The 18,407-nt window shown below is 44.3% G+C and overlaps 1 protein-coding gene across 1 annotated transcript in view; it reads left to right on the forward strand.

The window, feature by feature from the left end:
• The first annotated feature begins 7,304 nt into the window (after positions 1 to 7,304).
• LOC149336784 (sodium-coupled monocarboxylate transporter 1-like) overlaps positions 7,305 to 18,407 on the forward strand; it is a 52,729-nt gene continuing 41,626 nt past the window's right edge. Inside the window, exons 1-4 of the mRNA XM_089554772.1 lie at positions 7,305 to 7,385; positions 12,885 to 13,357; positions 17,814 to 17,879; positions 17,995 to 18,046. Coding sequence (XP_089410898.1) covers positions 13,022 to 13,357; positions 17,814 to 17,879; positions 17,995 to 18,046 — 454 coding nt within the window. The 5' untranslated portion in view covers positions 7,305 to 7,385; positions 12,885 to 13,021. The remainder of the gene's footprint in view (positions 7,386 to 12,884; positions 13,358 to 17,813; positions 17,880 to 17,994; positions 18,047 to 18,407) is intronic.

Here is an 18,407-nt window from a genome sequence, read left to right on the forward strand (position 1 = left end):
TAGGTCAGGAAAAGCGACGGATAAAATTCCTTTCCTTATCATATAAGGTGACCGAGGTATCGCTAATACAGTTGTCGCCTTTTTCTCTGATGTAGAATGCTTCTAAAAGTTCGCGGGCTATTTTGCTTTTACTCTTCCTGTGTATGTTTGTTCGTGTGCGCTACGCCATCCCAAGAAAACTGCCCATCATCTTCTGGATAACGGACTGTTGGGAGAGTTGGTGCATGATGTAAGAGAACGGCGGCGAAAATAAGACAGCACAAGAAATGCGTCTAGCTCTTTGTTGTGCGGTCTTACTTGCGCCGCCATTACCTTAGTATCGCGCTCTGTTCTGAAGCCATTTGGTCGCTCTCTTTCTTTGTTACGTCACGGATAATGCCAACGCGCTAGTTTAGAATGCTAAAAGCCATGCGCCACGCTGTTGCAGTGGAGGGAACTGCACGCGCTTGTCCTAAATTTTTATCAATGATACGCGCTATTCGAGGCGTGACAAGCTTCCCGTTTGAAAGTGGACTGAATTTTTCACATGAAAAAAAAAAACATTTTTTTTTCTGTTAGCCTCTTTTTGTGCGCGTCGGGTCAGAGAGCTTTTGTGGCACCAATTTTAATAGTGCGCAAGTAAATAGCATTCCACGTAGTGATTGCTAATTAACTAATTGATTAACTTATTAGCAATTAAAACACTCCAGCTGGTTTTAGTGTCTCGGCTCTCAAAATTTTTAGGAACAGACCGAGGAATGAACTCACTCATGGCATGACGGTCACTGATACGCTTGACTTTTTTCATCAGGTAATAAGAGAGTAATTACTCATCGGCATCCACTCAAGCGCAGCCACACGCTTAGTAAAACAGGTTGCAGGGCTAGTTGGTGATGCATTTTCTTTTCTTCAGAATTAAAAAGCGCAAACTTTTCGACCAGTACACAGATAGACATGACAGTCATCGACACAGTCATGTAGTCCTGTCATGTCTATCTGTGTACTGGTCGAAAAGTTTGCGCTTTTTAATTCTGAAGAAAAGAAAATGCAGCCATACGCAGCTACAAAGGAAAGCTACAACTTCCAGGGAAGCTTCCTAGTTAAAGAAAAATTCGTCCTGGTCCGGGGTTCAAACCCGAGACCACCACTTCAGTGGAGTAGTAGCTCTACCAACTGACCTAACCGGGACGGCTAACAGATCGTAGGGTGAGAGCGCGTTGATCAATAACTCTTCTAGGGTTATTATTTGTAATCCTGAAGTTAAACGAGAGTAACAAACGGTTGCTTAGGTCGTGTACCGACATGTAGGTACTGGCATATAGGTCGTGTTTTAAATGAGATCAGGATAGGTGGTTAATACTAAATGTAACATGTAAAATGTAACTAGCTAGGTATGTCAGGTCACCAGCTGAGAAAAGGGAGAAAATGCACACAGGTTCAAGAACTCGTTCCTTTGCGACAAAGGTAATGATTTAGTAGTTAATTTCGAAGGTAAAGTAAGATCAAGGAAATTACAGTCGCCTAGTAATAATGTTGCTGCAGGCTGTCGTGTGACAACAAAGTGTAGCACATCATGCAGTAGGGATATGAAGGTTGAAGAGTAATTTGGAGGTCGATGGCATGCACCAAACACGTATATCTGATGGCTAAATTCTACGCATGCGCAAATTCAAGGTTAGTTCTGACTGTAATAAGATATGACTGTGTGCTTTCAGATACGGCTAGTATGACGCCGCCGGCTGGCCAGAAGGAGCGACCGCATAGGTAAACTGAACCGGAATGGATCGTCAAATGTCTCACTGTTATGTAGTGTTAGAATAAAGCCAGGTTTCTGTTACTCTGATGATGTCAGCCTCGCATGTGTCGACAGTGGAGTTGGGTGATTAGCGCTTGCTAAGAATGCTTCTGGCATTAGCTAGCGGATTGGAGTTGTGTGAAAGTATAAAGGAAGTCCACTTTTTCTGGAGTCATGGTACGGGTCCCCTGCTTCTTCTCTCCCCAATATATTCATTTCGTCCAAGTGAAGGGGGCAGGTCTGCGCACCTTTGGCAGAAGGTTGTGCGCGCAGTTCCTTAATGCTATTAGTTTCAGGATTAAAGATTGCCTTTCGCGAATTATGTTAGACGGGTGGCGGGGGAAAATCTTATGCAGAAATGTTCTACATAATTTTGTGCCGAGGACTAACTCCTTCACCTTGTATTTGAAATAGAAAGAAGAGATGACATTGGGCGACACTTCCGTGATTAAAAAGTGCGAAGTCGATGGGCGCGTTAAGCACCTATTCGCCCGGATTCGTAGCCGAGTTCGTCTGGCGACGCGGATCTGTGATTCTATGTTTCGCGTGTGTCAGGATTGCTTCCTGGAATGAATCTATTTCTTCTGGACTCGTCTTCCAGCTCAGCTAGAGTGTAGTGCTGCTTGGTGCGATGCCAAGCGTTTAGCAGCTCCCTGAACTGAGGCCAGCTCAATAGTATTTAGAATATGAGTTTTCGATTCCAGAGTTTCGAGCTGGTTTAATGCGTCTAAAATTTTATTTTGAAAAGGTGCTTGAATTTTTTTTGATGATCTTAACGTCTGCCTAAAGCTGGGTCTAGCCTTTATTTACCAAAAAAAATTGGCAGTGGCATAGCTCTGGTTAAGCCTGGATATACAAGCGAAAAGCTGCAGTTATGCTTTGTATGACGTCATGGCTGTCGCAGTTCGCTCACAATGCACTGGGAGCACCACGATAACGGTGGAGGCAAGCGGGTTATATAGTCCTCCTTCCGCATGCGTAGTAACTGTGATAAACACCCGGCTGCAACGAAAGGTCAAACGGTGGCGAGGAGGCGAGCACGCAGTAGTAGCGGCGGTGAGGAGGCGGCGCACAAATGTCAGGCGGCGGCGGCGACGGCTGCGGCCACCTGCGCCGCACGTGACGTCACTAGGTTTCGCGCATGCGCAGAACTCGCCATTCGGTTTCACGGCATACGCGAAGCTCGGCTCCGACCCTCGTAGTGAAGCTTTTCGCTTCAAAATCCAGCCTTTGATGCTCGTGGGCATTGCTAACATAACGTTGGTCCCTTCAGGATCACCTTTCCTTTTTAGACTTTGAACGATTGGAGGGCAACGTGGCTGGGCAGAGGTTGAGTTCAGTGACTGCATAGCAGAGTAGAAGTGCCAGAATCACGTAAACACATTCATAGAAGGTCACGAACATTACTTGTGGACATGGGGCAGTTGCAGCAGCGGCCTGTCCGATCTTTGTGTTTGTGTCAAGAGTGCGTTCCTTTGGTTCCTGCAGAGCAGGGCTCTCCGTGTTCGACGTGCGCTCGGTTGCACGCGCAATCAGAGGGTGGGGGGGGGGGGGGGGGGGAGGACAGCTTTGATTGGTGTCAGTCGCGGTTAAGCGGGGAGAACGTATTATTTCCCCTATTTGAACCCCACAGCGGGTGGCACAAGGTTCGAAAATAAAGCCATTAATGAACTAAGGCTGCCATTTCTTTGCTGTCAGTTCTCGTGCGCGGGTGTGTGCTTCGAGGCTACGTGAAGCGTATTGACGACGCGTCTGGTCTTCTAGTACAAAATAAATAGAAAGAATAAAAAGTATCTTGTCAGGTCGAACGCTTTCTCTACCAGCTGTGTCCACTGCATTAAGGGCGGATGGTCGCTGTAGTTTGCTGCGGGCACGGGTAGCCACGCGAAAAAAATAATTACATTTTGACTTGTTTTCAGTTTTCCGGGCACGTTTTGCTGTGAATTCCACTGTTCATTTTTCTTCCCATCAAAAATTTGAAAGTGCACGATTGTGTTGTTCAAATTTTGAATCATACACAACCTTTACTATCCCGGTTTTTCTATATATCAGTAGGTGTGACTAATAATTCATACCAAATCTCCCACGATCAATCATCAGTGAACGTATCCTACACAGGGGACTTTTTATTGTGTAGATATTTTTAATTTTGAGAAACCGTTGGAGATAAGAATGAGCGCTCATCTCTCACGATCAATCATCACTAAACGTATCCTATACGGGGGGCTTTTTTGTTTAGATATTTATTTATTTTAAAAAATGTTAGAGATAAGTAGGGGCCACCTGTGCAGGTGGATTGTTAGTTACCTGACATGAATATTAACTTAGGTCATTATATTCTAAAATGAACTAAGCAAGGTTTTATTCCTGATTTTGCAGGGTAAGGCTCTATTATGAAATTGACAGCCGTCAACATCAAAAGTGAGCTCTGTGTTAGAAAGAGAGAGAAATGACATTTATTAGCACCCGTAAAAAGGTTGATAGTGGTCTGACGCGCAGCTCGGTCCCATCCATGTCCACCCCATCAGCCATCGACCGGGAATATCGTGGATCTCAATTTTTGTCAATCGGCAATGAGGCTCGAAGCCACTTGAACGAGCATTCAAATGCACATTTCTGACGCTCCATGTTTCCAACCGCATTGCGAATAAGAAAATTTAAAAACAGCGCTTACTTCACGGCCTTCAATCACGCATTATAGCTTTGCACTCTGAAATCATAAATAAAAAAAAAACTTGAAAAAAGCTATAGATTCGGCTCTTTTTATTTCTTTTGAGCATCCGTCTCGTATGCTGGAGGTGCAGAGTTCGATCCCCAGTGCCGCGGGGTACTAATCCATACCCAGCAACTCCGGCCAAAATCATTTTTCAACGCGAAATTGTTTATGAACGCAATTTTGCAATATATTGTAAACTTTCACTATAACATTCAATATATATTTCATTTATTGGTTTTGTTTGGCCAGTACAGAGACTGCAAACAAGGGAGAGCAAGCTAAAGGCGCCTAGTAGCGCCTGACAGAGGCCTGCCCTCCCCATGTAAAAAAAACAAAACAAAGTGGCACTTGGCAATGGTACAAAGTTTCCGTAAGTAACAGAAACTAGAAAAACAGCGGATATATTGACAACGAAACAGAGATCAGGCATGCATAGAGCTAAGCACAACAAACTAAGATCAAAACATAACAAAGACAAAAACTGATTAGGTAGAAACACACCACAACTAGCTATAACAAAAATATTCATGAACAGTTTTCCTAAATCTGACCTCGGACATATTTTGTAGTGACAATTCTGTTAAATATGGATAGGTGTTTAATGTATGAGGAATTATGTGAGTTAGTTTTTGGAACCCATAGTTTGTACGGGATTTTGATGCATGGTATTGAGGGTGCCTAAGACTGTATGCTGTTTGGGCAATTAAATATGTGCTCTCGAAAGTCTGCCAGTTTCCTTTCATAAGGTTTCTGATATAAACAGCAAGCTTCTTGTGGTAAGCCGCCGTGATGGTTAGCAGTCTATGGTTGAGGAAGGAAGGACCTGTGCTCTCACTGTAATGTAAATTATCAATCGCTCGTACAGCTCTTTTTTGTAAAGTAAGTACTTTCACAAGATTGGTTGAGGTAGTCGTTCCCCAGATCAACAAACAATATTGTACATGCGAAAAGACTAGAGAGAAATAAATTTGTAGTTTGAATTTTCGAGGCAGTATTGTGCGAAATTTATTTAGGATACCAACAGAGCGAGCCATTTTAGTGCAAACGTAGTTTACATGATCTGTCCAGAGTAAATGTTCTTCAAAAATGACTCCAAGGAACATTGTAGAGCTGACATGAGTTATAGGAGCTTGTTCGAAGTGAATTTGGAAGTTGTTCGGAACTTCCTTATTTTTGGCTCTAAACAGTATGTACTTTGTTTTCCTGACATTAAGCTCTAACCTATTTGATTTTAACCAAACAGACAATTGGGATAACCAACTATTGGAGGCTGCTTGCAAAATATTACTATCTTGCCCTGAAAAAAAAATATGTTAGTATCGTCTGCATAGATTATAATGTTGTCTGCTGGACGAAGGTTGACGATATCATTAATATATAATAAGAACAACGTTGGTCCTAGAACAGAGCCCTGTGGCACACCAGACACAATCCGACCGATCCCAGATGAAATACCGTTAATGATAGTTGTTTGAGATCGGTTGTCAAGGTAGCTAGCAAATAAGGTTAAAGGAACGCCGCGTATTCCATAACACTGCATTTTTTCAAGCAATATCTTATGGTTAACCGAGTCAAACGCTTTCCTCATATCAAGGAATATGCCAACTGTTAGCAGTTTACTTTCTATGTTTTCAATTAGCTTTTCTTTGATTTCCAGTAAGGTCAGATATGCAGATCTGACCTCGACAGGCTTGCAGTTTTGTGTTATTAACGTTTTTGATGCCGTCAAAAAGTTATATATTGCTTTCCTTTGACAATATTAACTACTCAATGCGAGCGATAGAATCACTTTAAAAGAAGGATCTTGCTACTTATCGGATGAGCGGACCATTATCTTCATTATTTTCTTAACAATACCTTACAATATTCTCATATTCGAAATTTTTGCCCAAGAATGTTGCAGATATATGATACACCGGGGCACCAGCTTTCCCCTGGCCTTTTGCTCGGCTTTCCTGGAGGGATATGCTTGAGAAATGGACCTCTCACCCTACATTGTGCAACGGAAATAGCTTGTTCTTGGCTACAATTTTGGCTACATCGCGCCAAAATACATCTGCTTTCGAGAAGCTTCCCGGCAAAGCAACCTCTCCAGGTCACGTAACTAGTCAAAATAGCCGAAATTTGTTGGGTCACAGCGCCGGCGGTAACCGCGTTTTCGAAATTCTAAAGAACTGATATGAACATTACTTACGGGGGGCTTCACGACTCCCAGTAGTTAAGGAGCTCAACTGTAATAGTTAAAAAGATAACTATTCAGTATTAGTTAACCATCCCGCTAATTAGCACGTTTTAGTTTTCTGATGTAATACACCGCTGACAATGCTATGACGAAAAAAAGCGGTCTTCTAACTCGAAAAGCGTGTCTTTAAAACTATGTAAATTCTTAGGTGAAACACCCTGTATATTCAGCTGCCCCCCCCCCCCCCACCCCCCCTTACCTTAAGGGGGTGCACGAACTCCGGGTGTTTACCTGAACCGCATAGCTGTCGCGACTGAATTTCGTCAAAGACGGACAGAGACCAACTGTCTGACATCACTAACCCGTTCTTTCCCCTTCGGCTACCGCACATCAAGAGCAGCTGCTAGGCGGTAGAATCAAGAATAGAGCATCGGACCGCACATGCTGACTAACCGAGCTGCCGAGCACTCCTGGCGCCCCTAACGACCGCAGCGCCACCCTTATGGAAAGGAAGCATGCCTAAAGTGGTGGACCATGGCCTCCGAGATCACCCAACCGCGCTCGCGCTCGCGGCAGGTGATCTCGGAGGCCATAGGTGGACTATGCTGTCTTCTCTCTGCTGACGGGTGCCAGTCTGGGCGTGGGATGCTACTTCTTCATACACAGAAGCAAGACAGACTTGGGACAGACCACGGACGAGCTCTCCCTTGGGAGTAAGTCGCTGCTGATGCTTCTCCTGGCCGCGTCAGTGCTGACCACGTTGAGCCCCGCGACCGGCGTCGTTGGAATGCCGGCGCACATGTACGCGTACGCCTGGCTTTGCTTGCCCAACGTGTTTTTTATTCTTCTAGCTGCCTGCGTCGCCGTGTCAGTCTTGTACTAGCTGAACAGCACGTCGGTCTTTCAGGTCAGTTCAATTAGCTTCATTCTCGGCTTAAAAGGAGCACTAAAGTTAGTTAGGAGTTAGGAGCACTAAAGTTACTAAAGTAAGGAGCATTAACTATTATTAGTATTAAAATAATATCAATTAAGCACCGCACAAATAAATTCAGCGTGACCATGATTGCGTGTCAGCAATAGGAAAAGATAAACTTAAATACCATTAAAGAACGAAGCCCGCTATTTTTGGTTCATAGAGCTTGAAAATGCATGAAACATGCCGAATCTATAACACTACTGAAGAAGAAGATATATTAAGTGTTTGGGACATATATGAGGCATTCTCACTTACTAACCGCTGCGGTGGCTCAGTCGTCATGGCGCTCAGCTGCTTACCCGAAAGACGCGGGTTCGATCGCGGTCGGGTCGGTCGCATTGCTACAGAGGCGAAATGCTAGAGGCCGTAGGCTGTGCGATGCCAGCGAACATTAAAGAACCCCAGGTGGTTGCAATTATCCGGAGCCTTCCGCTGCGGAACCTTCATAGCCTGATTCGCTTAAGGACGTTAAACCCTATCCAAACCAACCAAGCCATAAAATTTGTAAATTGGTTTTTGATACTGCATTCTAGCATCGTGTTCCTTTCGATGTTCTCTGTTTCGAAAGAGGTATAGTGCAACATAAAACAACGTTTACGAGAGAGCAACATGAAAATGCCTGACCAGCTAGCCCAGCAACAAGTTATAACTTAGTACTTTTCATGCTCTTTCTAGCTATGCTTCCTATACTTGAAATGATATCTTTGGATGTATCGGTATCACTGACAGGTGGACCTCATTTTAAAAATAGTCCAAGTCTTCAAATTTTTGCTTTTTGAGCGTGGTGAGCTCTTTCGGGTGTACCTAAACAGTCGGACTTCAGAAACTACTTGCCAAAGTTTTAATAGTGTGACTGGCAGTGACGTGCGGCTTCGAGCTGTATGGTGATCGATAAACTCGTCATTTTCATGCTACCGGTTGACTCATGCTAGGATGTTTCTTGTCGTTGAACTTGCGGTATTGTGCTTTAATTTACGGCTACCCATATATTTTTTTTCTCGCAAGTGAGTGTGAAGACACGATACAAACCGTCCGACCGAAGGTTATTGAGTAGCGCCGATAATATTGCCTCTGCTGCTAAACAGGGTCGAACCAATTGCAGCCAATTAGAGTCTGATGTTGGGCAAGTTGGGGCACGTCCATATAATGTGACTCCTGTTAACAGCACACCCAAGTGCTTGAAGAGACTTTCACTTTCAGCTGAATCAAGGAAGCGAAGATCAGCATCTGCAAAATGCCGAATTAAGAAATTGCAACGAAGGCCAAAACAGCATGCCCCTTTAGAGCGGGCATGCTCAAAGAGCTTATACGCATCCATATGTGTGGGTCTGACTTTGATGCCGGAATAGACACCTGTCACTTATACAATTTTTTTTTCCTGATAAGGCAAGCCTGCAGATGCTCTCTCGCAATTTTATTACGGCTTCGTACAATTTTTTTTTCCTGATAAGGCAAGCGTACAGATGTTCTCTCGCAACTTTGTTACGGCTGCATGCCGGCTTATCTCATAAACACGGTTCGTACGAGCAAGACGCATTAAACGGTGCATGCTCCTTTGCCAGAGAGTTAACGCATAGGCCCTTTCGTCTAATTAAGTCTACTCAACATAACTACGGTATCACAAATCACTGAGGCTGAGCAGTAAGACCTTGGAAGTTTTTTGTTGCACGCTATCTTTAGCGGATCACATCCGGTAGCGCGTGGACAGAACGCAAATTTGAACGGAAGCCTAAGGTACTGCCAGCTCATTATATATTTTTTGATTACCGTGTCTATTTTACAATTAAGAATACAATGCTACAAATTAGACATTTATGTTGTCTTTTCCTACGCGCGTCTGCTATCTAGCCCAACTTTGCTTTCTCCGGACTGCTTTGAACTCTAACCACGCTTCTGCTCTTTCACAATATTCTGCTTATTCTCGTTCTTACACAATATGTGATGCCACTAAAGTGCCTTTTAATATGCGGATTAAGTTAAACTAGGAAGATTAATAGAAAGCGTTTGGTATAATTATTTGAATTTTTCCTCCTTGTCTAGAAAAACTGAAAGATTACATGCTTTGCAGGGAGTCATATCACTTGTTGGGGCACCTCATAATGGTATCCGCAACGATTACGAGATTACGCGAAAGTATTTCAGTGATTCAAACCTCAGCAGGGTATTACAAGCTCAAGGTGTATATGAGCTTTATGTAAAAATACTGAAAGATATTTATAACGGCTCCACAGCCCCCATAGTCCTCGATAAGGTCAGCAATGAAATTTCAATAAGGATGGGTGTCAGGCAGCGAGACACGATCTCGCCTATGCTAATCACCGTCTGTTTACAGGAGGTATTCAGAGGCCCGAATTGGGCAACTTTAAGGATAGGAGTTAACGGAGAATATCTTAGTAATTTGCGATTCACTGATGACAATGCCTTGCTAAGTCACACAGGGGATGAATTGCAAAGCGTGATCAATTGGAAACCATATTGATAGTGAATGAGAATTCTTATTTGGGCAAGTTGGTTACCGTTCAAACTGACTTTCACAGCGCGAAACACACATTGACGGTAGACGTAAAAATGACAGGGACGCGTCCGTCGGCTAATGCTCTGCTGAAACTTTTTGAGGCGGACGTTGTGGTTTGGGACATTTTCCTTGCTTTTAACTTGTTGCCCGACCAGTCTTTGAATATGCTGTAATTATCTTGGACTCCTGTACTAAAAGCAATATTCGCGAATTAGACAGTGCTAGAAGAAAAAAGCAGCGAGATTTGTATATAATTACCGCACCTCTATTACTGATCTGCTCAGACAGCGTGGTTTACCATCTTCCAGTGATAGGAATCGTGTTTGGCGCTTGAAATTATTTTTTCAGTTGATCAATGGGCATTAAATTATTCTTGACCTCGCAAATTATTTCATATTCTAGCGTCTGTGCTACACGCATGCGACATTCTCTTTCAGTTAAGCCTCCGTCAACAAGCACTGATATAAGTTTTCTTATTTTCCTAGCACAACAGCAGAGTGGAACAACCTAGGTGTTGATATACTAACACTCAATTTATTGCCACTGTTTAGACGCCTCTGCAATAGTTGCTCTTCACTCAATTGCTGAACTATATTCTAATATGCGCTTGGGCACGATGACACCAATGTGTTGTCGAGTTCTAATGTTTTAGCACAGTTCTAATGTTTTAACACTGGCATAGTAATTTTGTGTGACGGCTTTCCTGCTATATTTCTTTTGTTTTTCTCTTTTTCTGTTACTGTGGAAATGCTTGTATACCCACCTGCCATGGATTTAAGGCCGCTGTATGTATAAAGAAAATAAATAAATCTGGATACGAGCTCCTAGCCTGCACAAAACTTGAACAACTGGGAAAAACATTTCTCTCTGTTCAACAATGAACACATCCCTTTTCACGCAATGTTGCGCTAAGAAAAAACGCCTTTGTTGAATTTTCGCATGTTTTTAGGTTTACCAACGAAATGAATGCTTGAGATAAACTCTAGATTTCTTATAGTGTAGTCTATTTAACATGACCAACAACATTTAAACCACATGTTTGGCGCTTGATAGCCTAAGCTTCTTATCGGCCAACAAACCAAATATAGCTATCTCGCGCAAAAAAAAAAAAAAAAAAACAAGCAGCAAACGCGACGGTTGTTTCGAGCGCTTTGTATTTTAACGCTGTTTCGACGTCTCCGTTCGTCTTTAAGACCTTTGTCATCTTGAATAACACGATGCGGTTCATTACACCAGCTAAATGCAATTGCGTATCTTCAGTAATGTTTAGTAAGTGACGATAATAAAACCGCTCGACAAGTTTTTCTCCAATCCTCAATTAGTCCATATGCACAACCCCCAGCTTTATAAATATTTTCTCTCATGAGATGGAACGCTGTGCGTGTACATAGGTGAATAATGGCAATCGGTGCCCTGTTGCGGAAATTTAAGTTATTAGTCTCGAATATGTGAATTACATCTGAAATTATTTGGTATACTTTAAATACGTAAATGCTCTTAATTGAGAATTTTACTAGGTAAGGTTATTTATTATTATACGCGAGTGAAACCGAGGGGAAGAACCTCTCAAATCATCTCATCACCTTCTCTTGTGCTCGAACGAACAAAACAAGCGTTCTTATTTGCGCGTTTACTAGAAAAAACTATCCTTCTGGTGCATATTGCGCTGTTTTCGTTTTCTATGACGTATAAATCCTTCCTTACATTACGAAGTAATAACCTGGTCGATGCTTTCAACAGGCTTTTTTGCATGAAGGTCTGACGTGGGAGGCAACCAAACCTTGCTATTTCTTGGAGACGAAGTTATCAGTCTGAGGGGACATTTGTGTTCGTTGAAGGGGTTCTGAGAGTCTCATGTGAGCGGAACGCATGACCTCTCCTGAGATTTGAGAGTGCAGTGCAGTGTGACCTATTGTAAACTGTCGAAACAGGCAATAAAGAAAAAAATACCCTACGTAGCGTGTTCTGTGCGTGCTTGCCGCAAAACCTCAAATACCATGGTTCGATTCCCTGTATCTCCACAAGATTTTAAGGTTTTTATTTGGAAGTTCTCGTGTTACAACGCCAACGCCAACAACGCCGATACCTGCTTTTCTTAGACACGAGCTCCTTAATGATGTCGTGTTAAAATTATCGTTTGCCACTTCTAGAAGGTCTTCATAGTGCCGATTTGAGCTGTGTCAACTACGCAGGGTTTTAAATTATCATGAAAAATAATTATGTCGGGAGGGCAGATACGCGGAGCACCACAAAGGTGATTGTCATACTGGATACGCTAGGCAGCGGCTGCCGTATACCTTCCAGCTCCGGAGTCATGGAATGCGGTACTCTGACAAAGCTTCCAGTTACTCTAGTTGTTTCTGCAAGGAGGAAAGCGAAAGAGGGTAGGCGTACAACACGCCCTGTCTGCGAGCGAAGGAGAGCAGAGGGAAAGAGTACAGCGCTACGGTGAGCGGTGGACGTGCATTGTACCTTCGTGAGCAAAACTGAGGCGGTCGGATATATTGTGGCCTGTCAGAGTCGGCACCCCTGTCTATCTTACACCTTGACGTGCAGGCACTACACACATATATCTATAGGTGAAAAAGCGTACACGAAGTCCGGGTGTTTACTCGTATAAAACTGCTCTCACACCTGAATGTGTCCGAGAATGTGTCCGAGAACAAAGAGAAAGTGTCGGCTGTCACAAAAGTGGTTCTTTTTACACTACGACTGTCGCAGATCGAGCGCAGCTGCTCGGCGGTGCAATCAAGATTAGAACGCCCGACCGCACGTGTGGACAAAGGTACCGAGCACACGTGGGGCCCCCATCAAAGCCATCCCCAGCGTCCGTAGCACCACAGTCGCGGAAAGGAAACATGACTGAAGTGGTGGACTATGCCGTCTTTTCTCTGCTTACGGGCGCCAGTCTGGGCGTGGGATGCTACTTCTCCATCAGAAGGAAGAAGGCAGCCTCAGGACAGACTACGGATGAGCTCTTCCTCGGGAGCAAGTCGCTGCAGATGCTTCCCCTGGCTGCGTCAGTGCTGGCCACCTTGGGCTCCGCGACCGGCGTAGTCGGAATGCCTGCGCACATGTACGCATACGGACTCCACCTGGGATGGCTTGGCTTGTCCAATATGATCTTGATTCCTTTTGCTGTCAGCGTCGTCGTGCCGGTCTTGTACCAGTTGAACATCACGTCGGTCTTTCAGGTTAGTGGAACTCAGCATTTTCGGCCTCGAAGAAACCACAAAATATTCAGTGTGCAGACGCGGACGTTGGAGTCCATAGTGCAACTTTCTTTAACATGCACTCACATCGCACAGTACACGGCCCTCCAGAATTTCGCCTTCATCGAAATGTGACCACCGCGGCTGATATCGAATCTGTCGAAAATGCAAATACTGCAAGTTGGTACTCACACACCTTCTGTGCCTGTGTTTGATGATGCTAATAGTTATCAGGCTAGGAAACTTGCAGAAGGACGGCGATATTATGCAATAATTTCCAGCCGTCTCTGTCTTCAGCCTGTCGTGGCCGCCCGATTCCATAAAATGTTCCTCTTTCGTTGAACTTCAGGCTGTTACTTTGCCTTTAGTGATACGAGTTGTGAAGCCTCCTGCTGCACTTTGTCTGCGGAGGACTTCAGACAGTTGCCGTGGTTCGTATCCTACGGCATAGGAACATATCAGCTAAACGGAGGTTGTTGGAGTAGCAACCGTTTTCCCTGGCAGTAACGCTCTTGCTTAAAAACTGAATGTTCCGGGCCGAGGCGGCGGGAGTGAAAATGGAGAGATTGTGTCGCTGTCTGATTATACCTTTCATTGATATATTCGTATTCTTGCGTAAGCTGTTGTCGCTGAGCACTGCTTAGAGGTATTCTTTCCTTAAGTTTTTGTTTCGGATGCCTTGATTACGTAACGCCAGCGGGACCGCTAATAGTTTAATCTTTTGAAATGTTTGCTTGTAATTCTGAGTGAGATATCTGAGAATTCTTGAGTGCAGTTGAAGGGCTCCACAAAGAACGTCGCTACTTCCAGATGATGTGTTTAACGAAGGCTCTAACTTGGCCTGGCCGATTGTTTATTCATAATGTGTTCTGAACGCCCCTAAATGGAAAGCTGCTATAAAAAATTTGTCGGCTTAACGAAATGTTGACGCGTTCAAAATCACATGCTTTTCATCTTATAACGAACAAACATTGTTAGGCATGACGGGTTCTTCGGTAGGATTTTTTTCCCGCTAAAAGGGCACGACTACTGAAGCGCCAGGAGGCGTCGCAGGTTCACAAAAAAGCAGCCCGCGTCTGCAGGATGCACAATAATGACGCTCTCCTACATGTGCGAAGCGAAGGCCACATGCGGCAATTAGGGCTGTAGTCAATGACATATCTGGCGCCATGGAGGAAGCGCCGGAAAGATGTGCGTACATGGGTGCATGTGTGCGTGCGTGCGAATCATCCTAGAGCAGCGAGGAGGCTTTGGGTTTGCGAACATGTTTGTGAGTGTGTGCGGGGCCAGTGCCTCCTGATTGAGCGCTGGCTAGAAGAGGGTGAGGGGTTCGGCGGTAGGCAGGGTGTCGAGAGACTGCAACTAGCTACGGTAATATCAGAAGCAAGAGCAACCACACCGCTGGCAAGGTGCGTGCCAGGGACACGTAGCAGCCCCTCGCACGAGCCTCGCAAGGAAGCATTGACATGGCCAAGCGGACACTGAGCACGAGCTGGCCGTAGAGCCGATTAGTAACGGCCCGTGAAGGCACAAAAACATTTGACTCTCTGGAATTGTTTCTTGAGTCACTTCCCGAACTTCCGATACCACATGCTGTCGGTCTTGGCGAAATTATATGATCCATATTTGCGTATTCTGTGAGGCACACCGTTAAAAAATATTGACTACTTCTTCCCGTAACGATATAGGGTACGCATACGGAATAGAACACGGTCTTTGTCAAGATGCTAGCCGTATTTTAATGGAGCCCATACGGGGGCGTGATTGTTATAGCGTAATGATCTCTATAATGAAGCGATTTTGTGGCCCTGCGCATTCGTTATAGAGGCGTTTGACTTATACGGATTACGGATATAAAAGTGGTCTTTTCGACGCCTAATCCATTTCCAGCGTTTTTGGTGACTGCTCATGTCTTTCAAATGCATGACATAACGAGCCCCTCATGTACATACCCTTGTCTATTTCCTCGACTTTATAGTCATCCTGACTGGATGTAGGCGCGTAAGCCTGTAAAACTCTCAATTGGCGCACCTCTGTAAGAATGAATAATATAATTGCTACCCTCCGTTAATGCCGTAAAATTTCTTGTGTTGCCAGGTATATCCTCCCTGGTAAGGAATCTCACGCCTAGTTCTCGTGTTCTCGCTGAATCGCTTGCCGTTATTAATGTTCGGAATTTGTTCTGAGTACTCTATTAAAACTGTCGCTTAGTGATGATTCGCATTTATCCAGCTTCTGAAGAGGTTGCTCTGGCCGACAAGTCCCTTACATCATCCCCAGCTTCTTTCCGGAGCCGCAGTTCTCAGAGCTCTGCAAGATAGCCTGATTCGTTCTCAATTTAGTTCAATATTTCTACTTCTAGCTATACGACACTAACTACCGCATGGGTGTCATCTTATAGGACGAAACCCTTTAATGCCTCACCGTTGCCGACAGAAGTTTGTCAGCTCAGGTGCCACGCTTTTCGGTTGGTTGAAATGGTTATGACGTCAGAGTGCGCTGATTCGAAGTAATCAGGTCACCCACGGATGCCTAACGACCTCTTTTGGAGCAGACGACAACTAATAAAATAGTTGTCGTCCGCTCCGACAGGGGGCGTAAAGCGTCTGTGGGTGACCACATTACATAACTCATTACTGTGAACAGAGCCATGGATCCAACCAAACTCATCGAAACAGAGAGAGAATCGTGCTAAAGAAGCAGTCAAAGTCGGCAGTCAAAGTGTGTACTTGTAATGTGTAGCCAAAGGGTGTAGCCAAATAAAGCACTAGTACAGCACAAACAGTCTCGTACTGAATGCCAAACAGTGCGCCAGGAAAGGCTTCCGCCTTTTAGCCCTTAAGAGAGCCAAAGTGTCCTCTGAATTTTTATTTTGTTCCCTGTCTCACATAGCTTTGGGCACTTGAGGAAGACGCCTTTCATCTGCTCATACGAAGGTGGAGAACAACGTAGTACATTACTTCAAAGGGCTGGAATCAACCTTCTCATTCGCTTACCTGGCACGGCGCCTCATGCTTTCTTTGCGCATGGGCAAGACAGACTGCTCCGCTTTCCGAAATCATGAAGCTTCTTACAACCGCAGAAGTACCTGTGGACGCACACAGAAATAGTAGAGTTGAACTTTCGGTCTCATTGATCTATTCAATACGAAGTCCCGAGGGCATACTGGCGAATAAGATGACCTACAGCATGAAGTTTACAAACACTGTAGACCTGTTTCTTGAAATTCTAGATCGTTTTAGTTCAGCATAATACGTACACGGCCGACTGGTATTTTTAACTGCAAGCGACATTTTAAGCAACTTGTCGTATAATATACGCATCGTCTGGGATAGTATATTCGCAGTTCTCAACTCAATAAAGTTGAGAAAATTATGCGATTCGCATGAATTTATGAAAATGGGGATTTTGTATGCGCTCGGGGTTTTCGCCTTTAACTCAGTGCGCATGTGAAGTAGTGTGATAAGCATGTGGCATTACCGGCAGGAATGAACAGCTCAATGAGCAGGTCATATCGGCGCCAGAGTGACATACACTGAATGAAGTTGCCGTCTCCCGAGAAGACGCAGTTCCCGGCAGAAGGGTCAAAGCACCAGGGCGCATTTCTGGTCACTACGCAACTTGCTGTCTGTTCTTTTACTGCTTAGAATGATAAAAGCCCGGAATGCGACTTTTTACACCGTTTCAGTGAGTTCAAGCTGTGTAATACCCTAGCGGACTTGGACGCACCAGACTCGTCACATGCAGCTTGTCATGCCTTGCTCTTCACAAGTCCATATTATCATGCGTTTGCTGGCACCCTGCGTCCGTTTTTTTTTGCTTCCTGATAGATGGCAGTACAGGTACTAAATAAACATCTTGGTACTATTTTCGAGAAGAAGGTGTTCGTTCGGGGTTAATCTGGAATATACTTTAGTCAGATTGTAAATTGCTCCATCCGAGTGTTACAATTATTCCGAGACGGTAACTATGTCTCTCGAGTGCCACTGTAGGCATCAGCACGTCTATTACTATGCTAGGTGCTAGGAACATAGCAAAAATAGTCCTTTTGTAATATTTCTATGGACGGCTTTCTCTCTTTAGGCGCCGATTTTTAGGGCTTTGAATTATGTGCGGTTTTCTGAAGTCCATTTGGGAAGAGAAAGTTGCTTCCTGTTTATTCACTGGACGCTTCTTTCCTATATTTGGACGTGTAAGCTAGACCAGTTTTAATGGCGAACTACTTTCCACGTTTTTACAAAACCTCACGTAACCAGTGCACACTATGGCGGCCGCTCACGCTTGAGTTACTTGGAGGGATCACTCAAAGAGCCTCCAAGAAAAAAAGTAGTCCACGTTTATATTATTGGACTTTCTATGTCACCGTTAATAAAGCTATTTATGATAATCCTAACATAACCGATATATTTGAATGACAACTTGTTTCTTTTTGTTTCAGTACGTCCGGATGCGCTACAACACGGCCATCTCTGTGATAGCTGCCATCACATACATTCTGTTGTCGGTAAGTGCCCAAGACTTTCGCATAGCGTGCAGAGAGCGCGCGCCAGGTGCTGTCCAATGCAGTGATTTTTTCCCTTTCCTATTGTCTTCTCAATTAATGTCCTTTTATTTCGCAGCAAATGGTTGGAGGAATAGCCATTTACGCATCATCGGTGGCTGTGTCGACGGGTAAGCTGGTGCCGCAATGATTTTTGCTAACTTTATCAACGTCTCTCTAGTACAGCACGAAGTACGTACCACTTCACTTGACAGTTATTATATGTAACCGAGGGGTCTAATTCCAACCATGACAGGTGCTTACCGGATACATTGACCGTATCATAGCATACGCTGGAAGAACTCCAGGTGCCCTTTCTGCGGCGAACGGGAGTACGCGAAATATACAAAACTTGTTGTGGCACTCTTCTGCGTTATGTGAAGGCGAGAAAAAGAAACATTGGATTGCAATGACACTGACATGAGAATGAGGCTGCGCAGGTTTTTTTTGTTTGTGCATTTAAGTATACAGTTTCAGAAATATATCAGGGAC

This window comes from Amblyomma mixtum, chromosome 7, assembly GCF_055824585.1.
Source record: "Amblyomma mixtum isolate Tamu chromosome 7, ASM5582458v1, whole genome shotgun sequence".
Lineage (NCBI taxonomy): Eukaryota > Metazoa > Arthropoda > Arachnida > Ixodida > Ixodidae > Amblyomma > Amblyomma mixtum.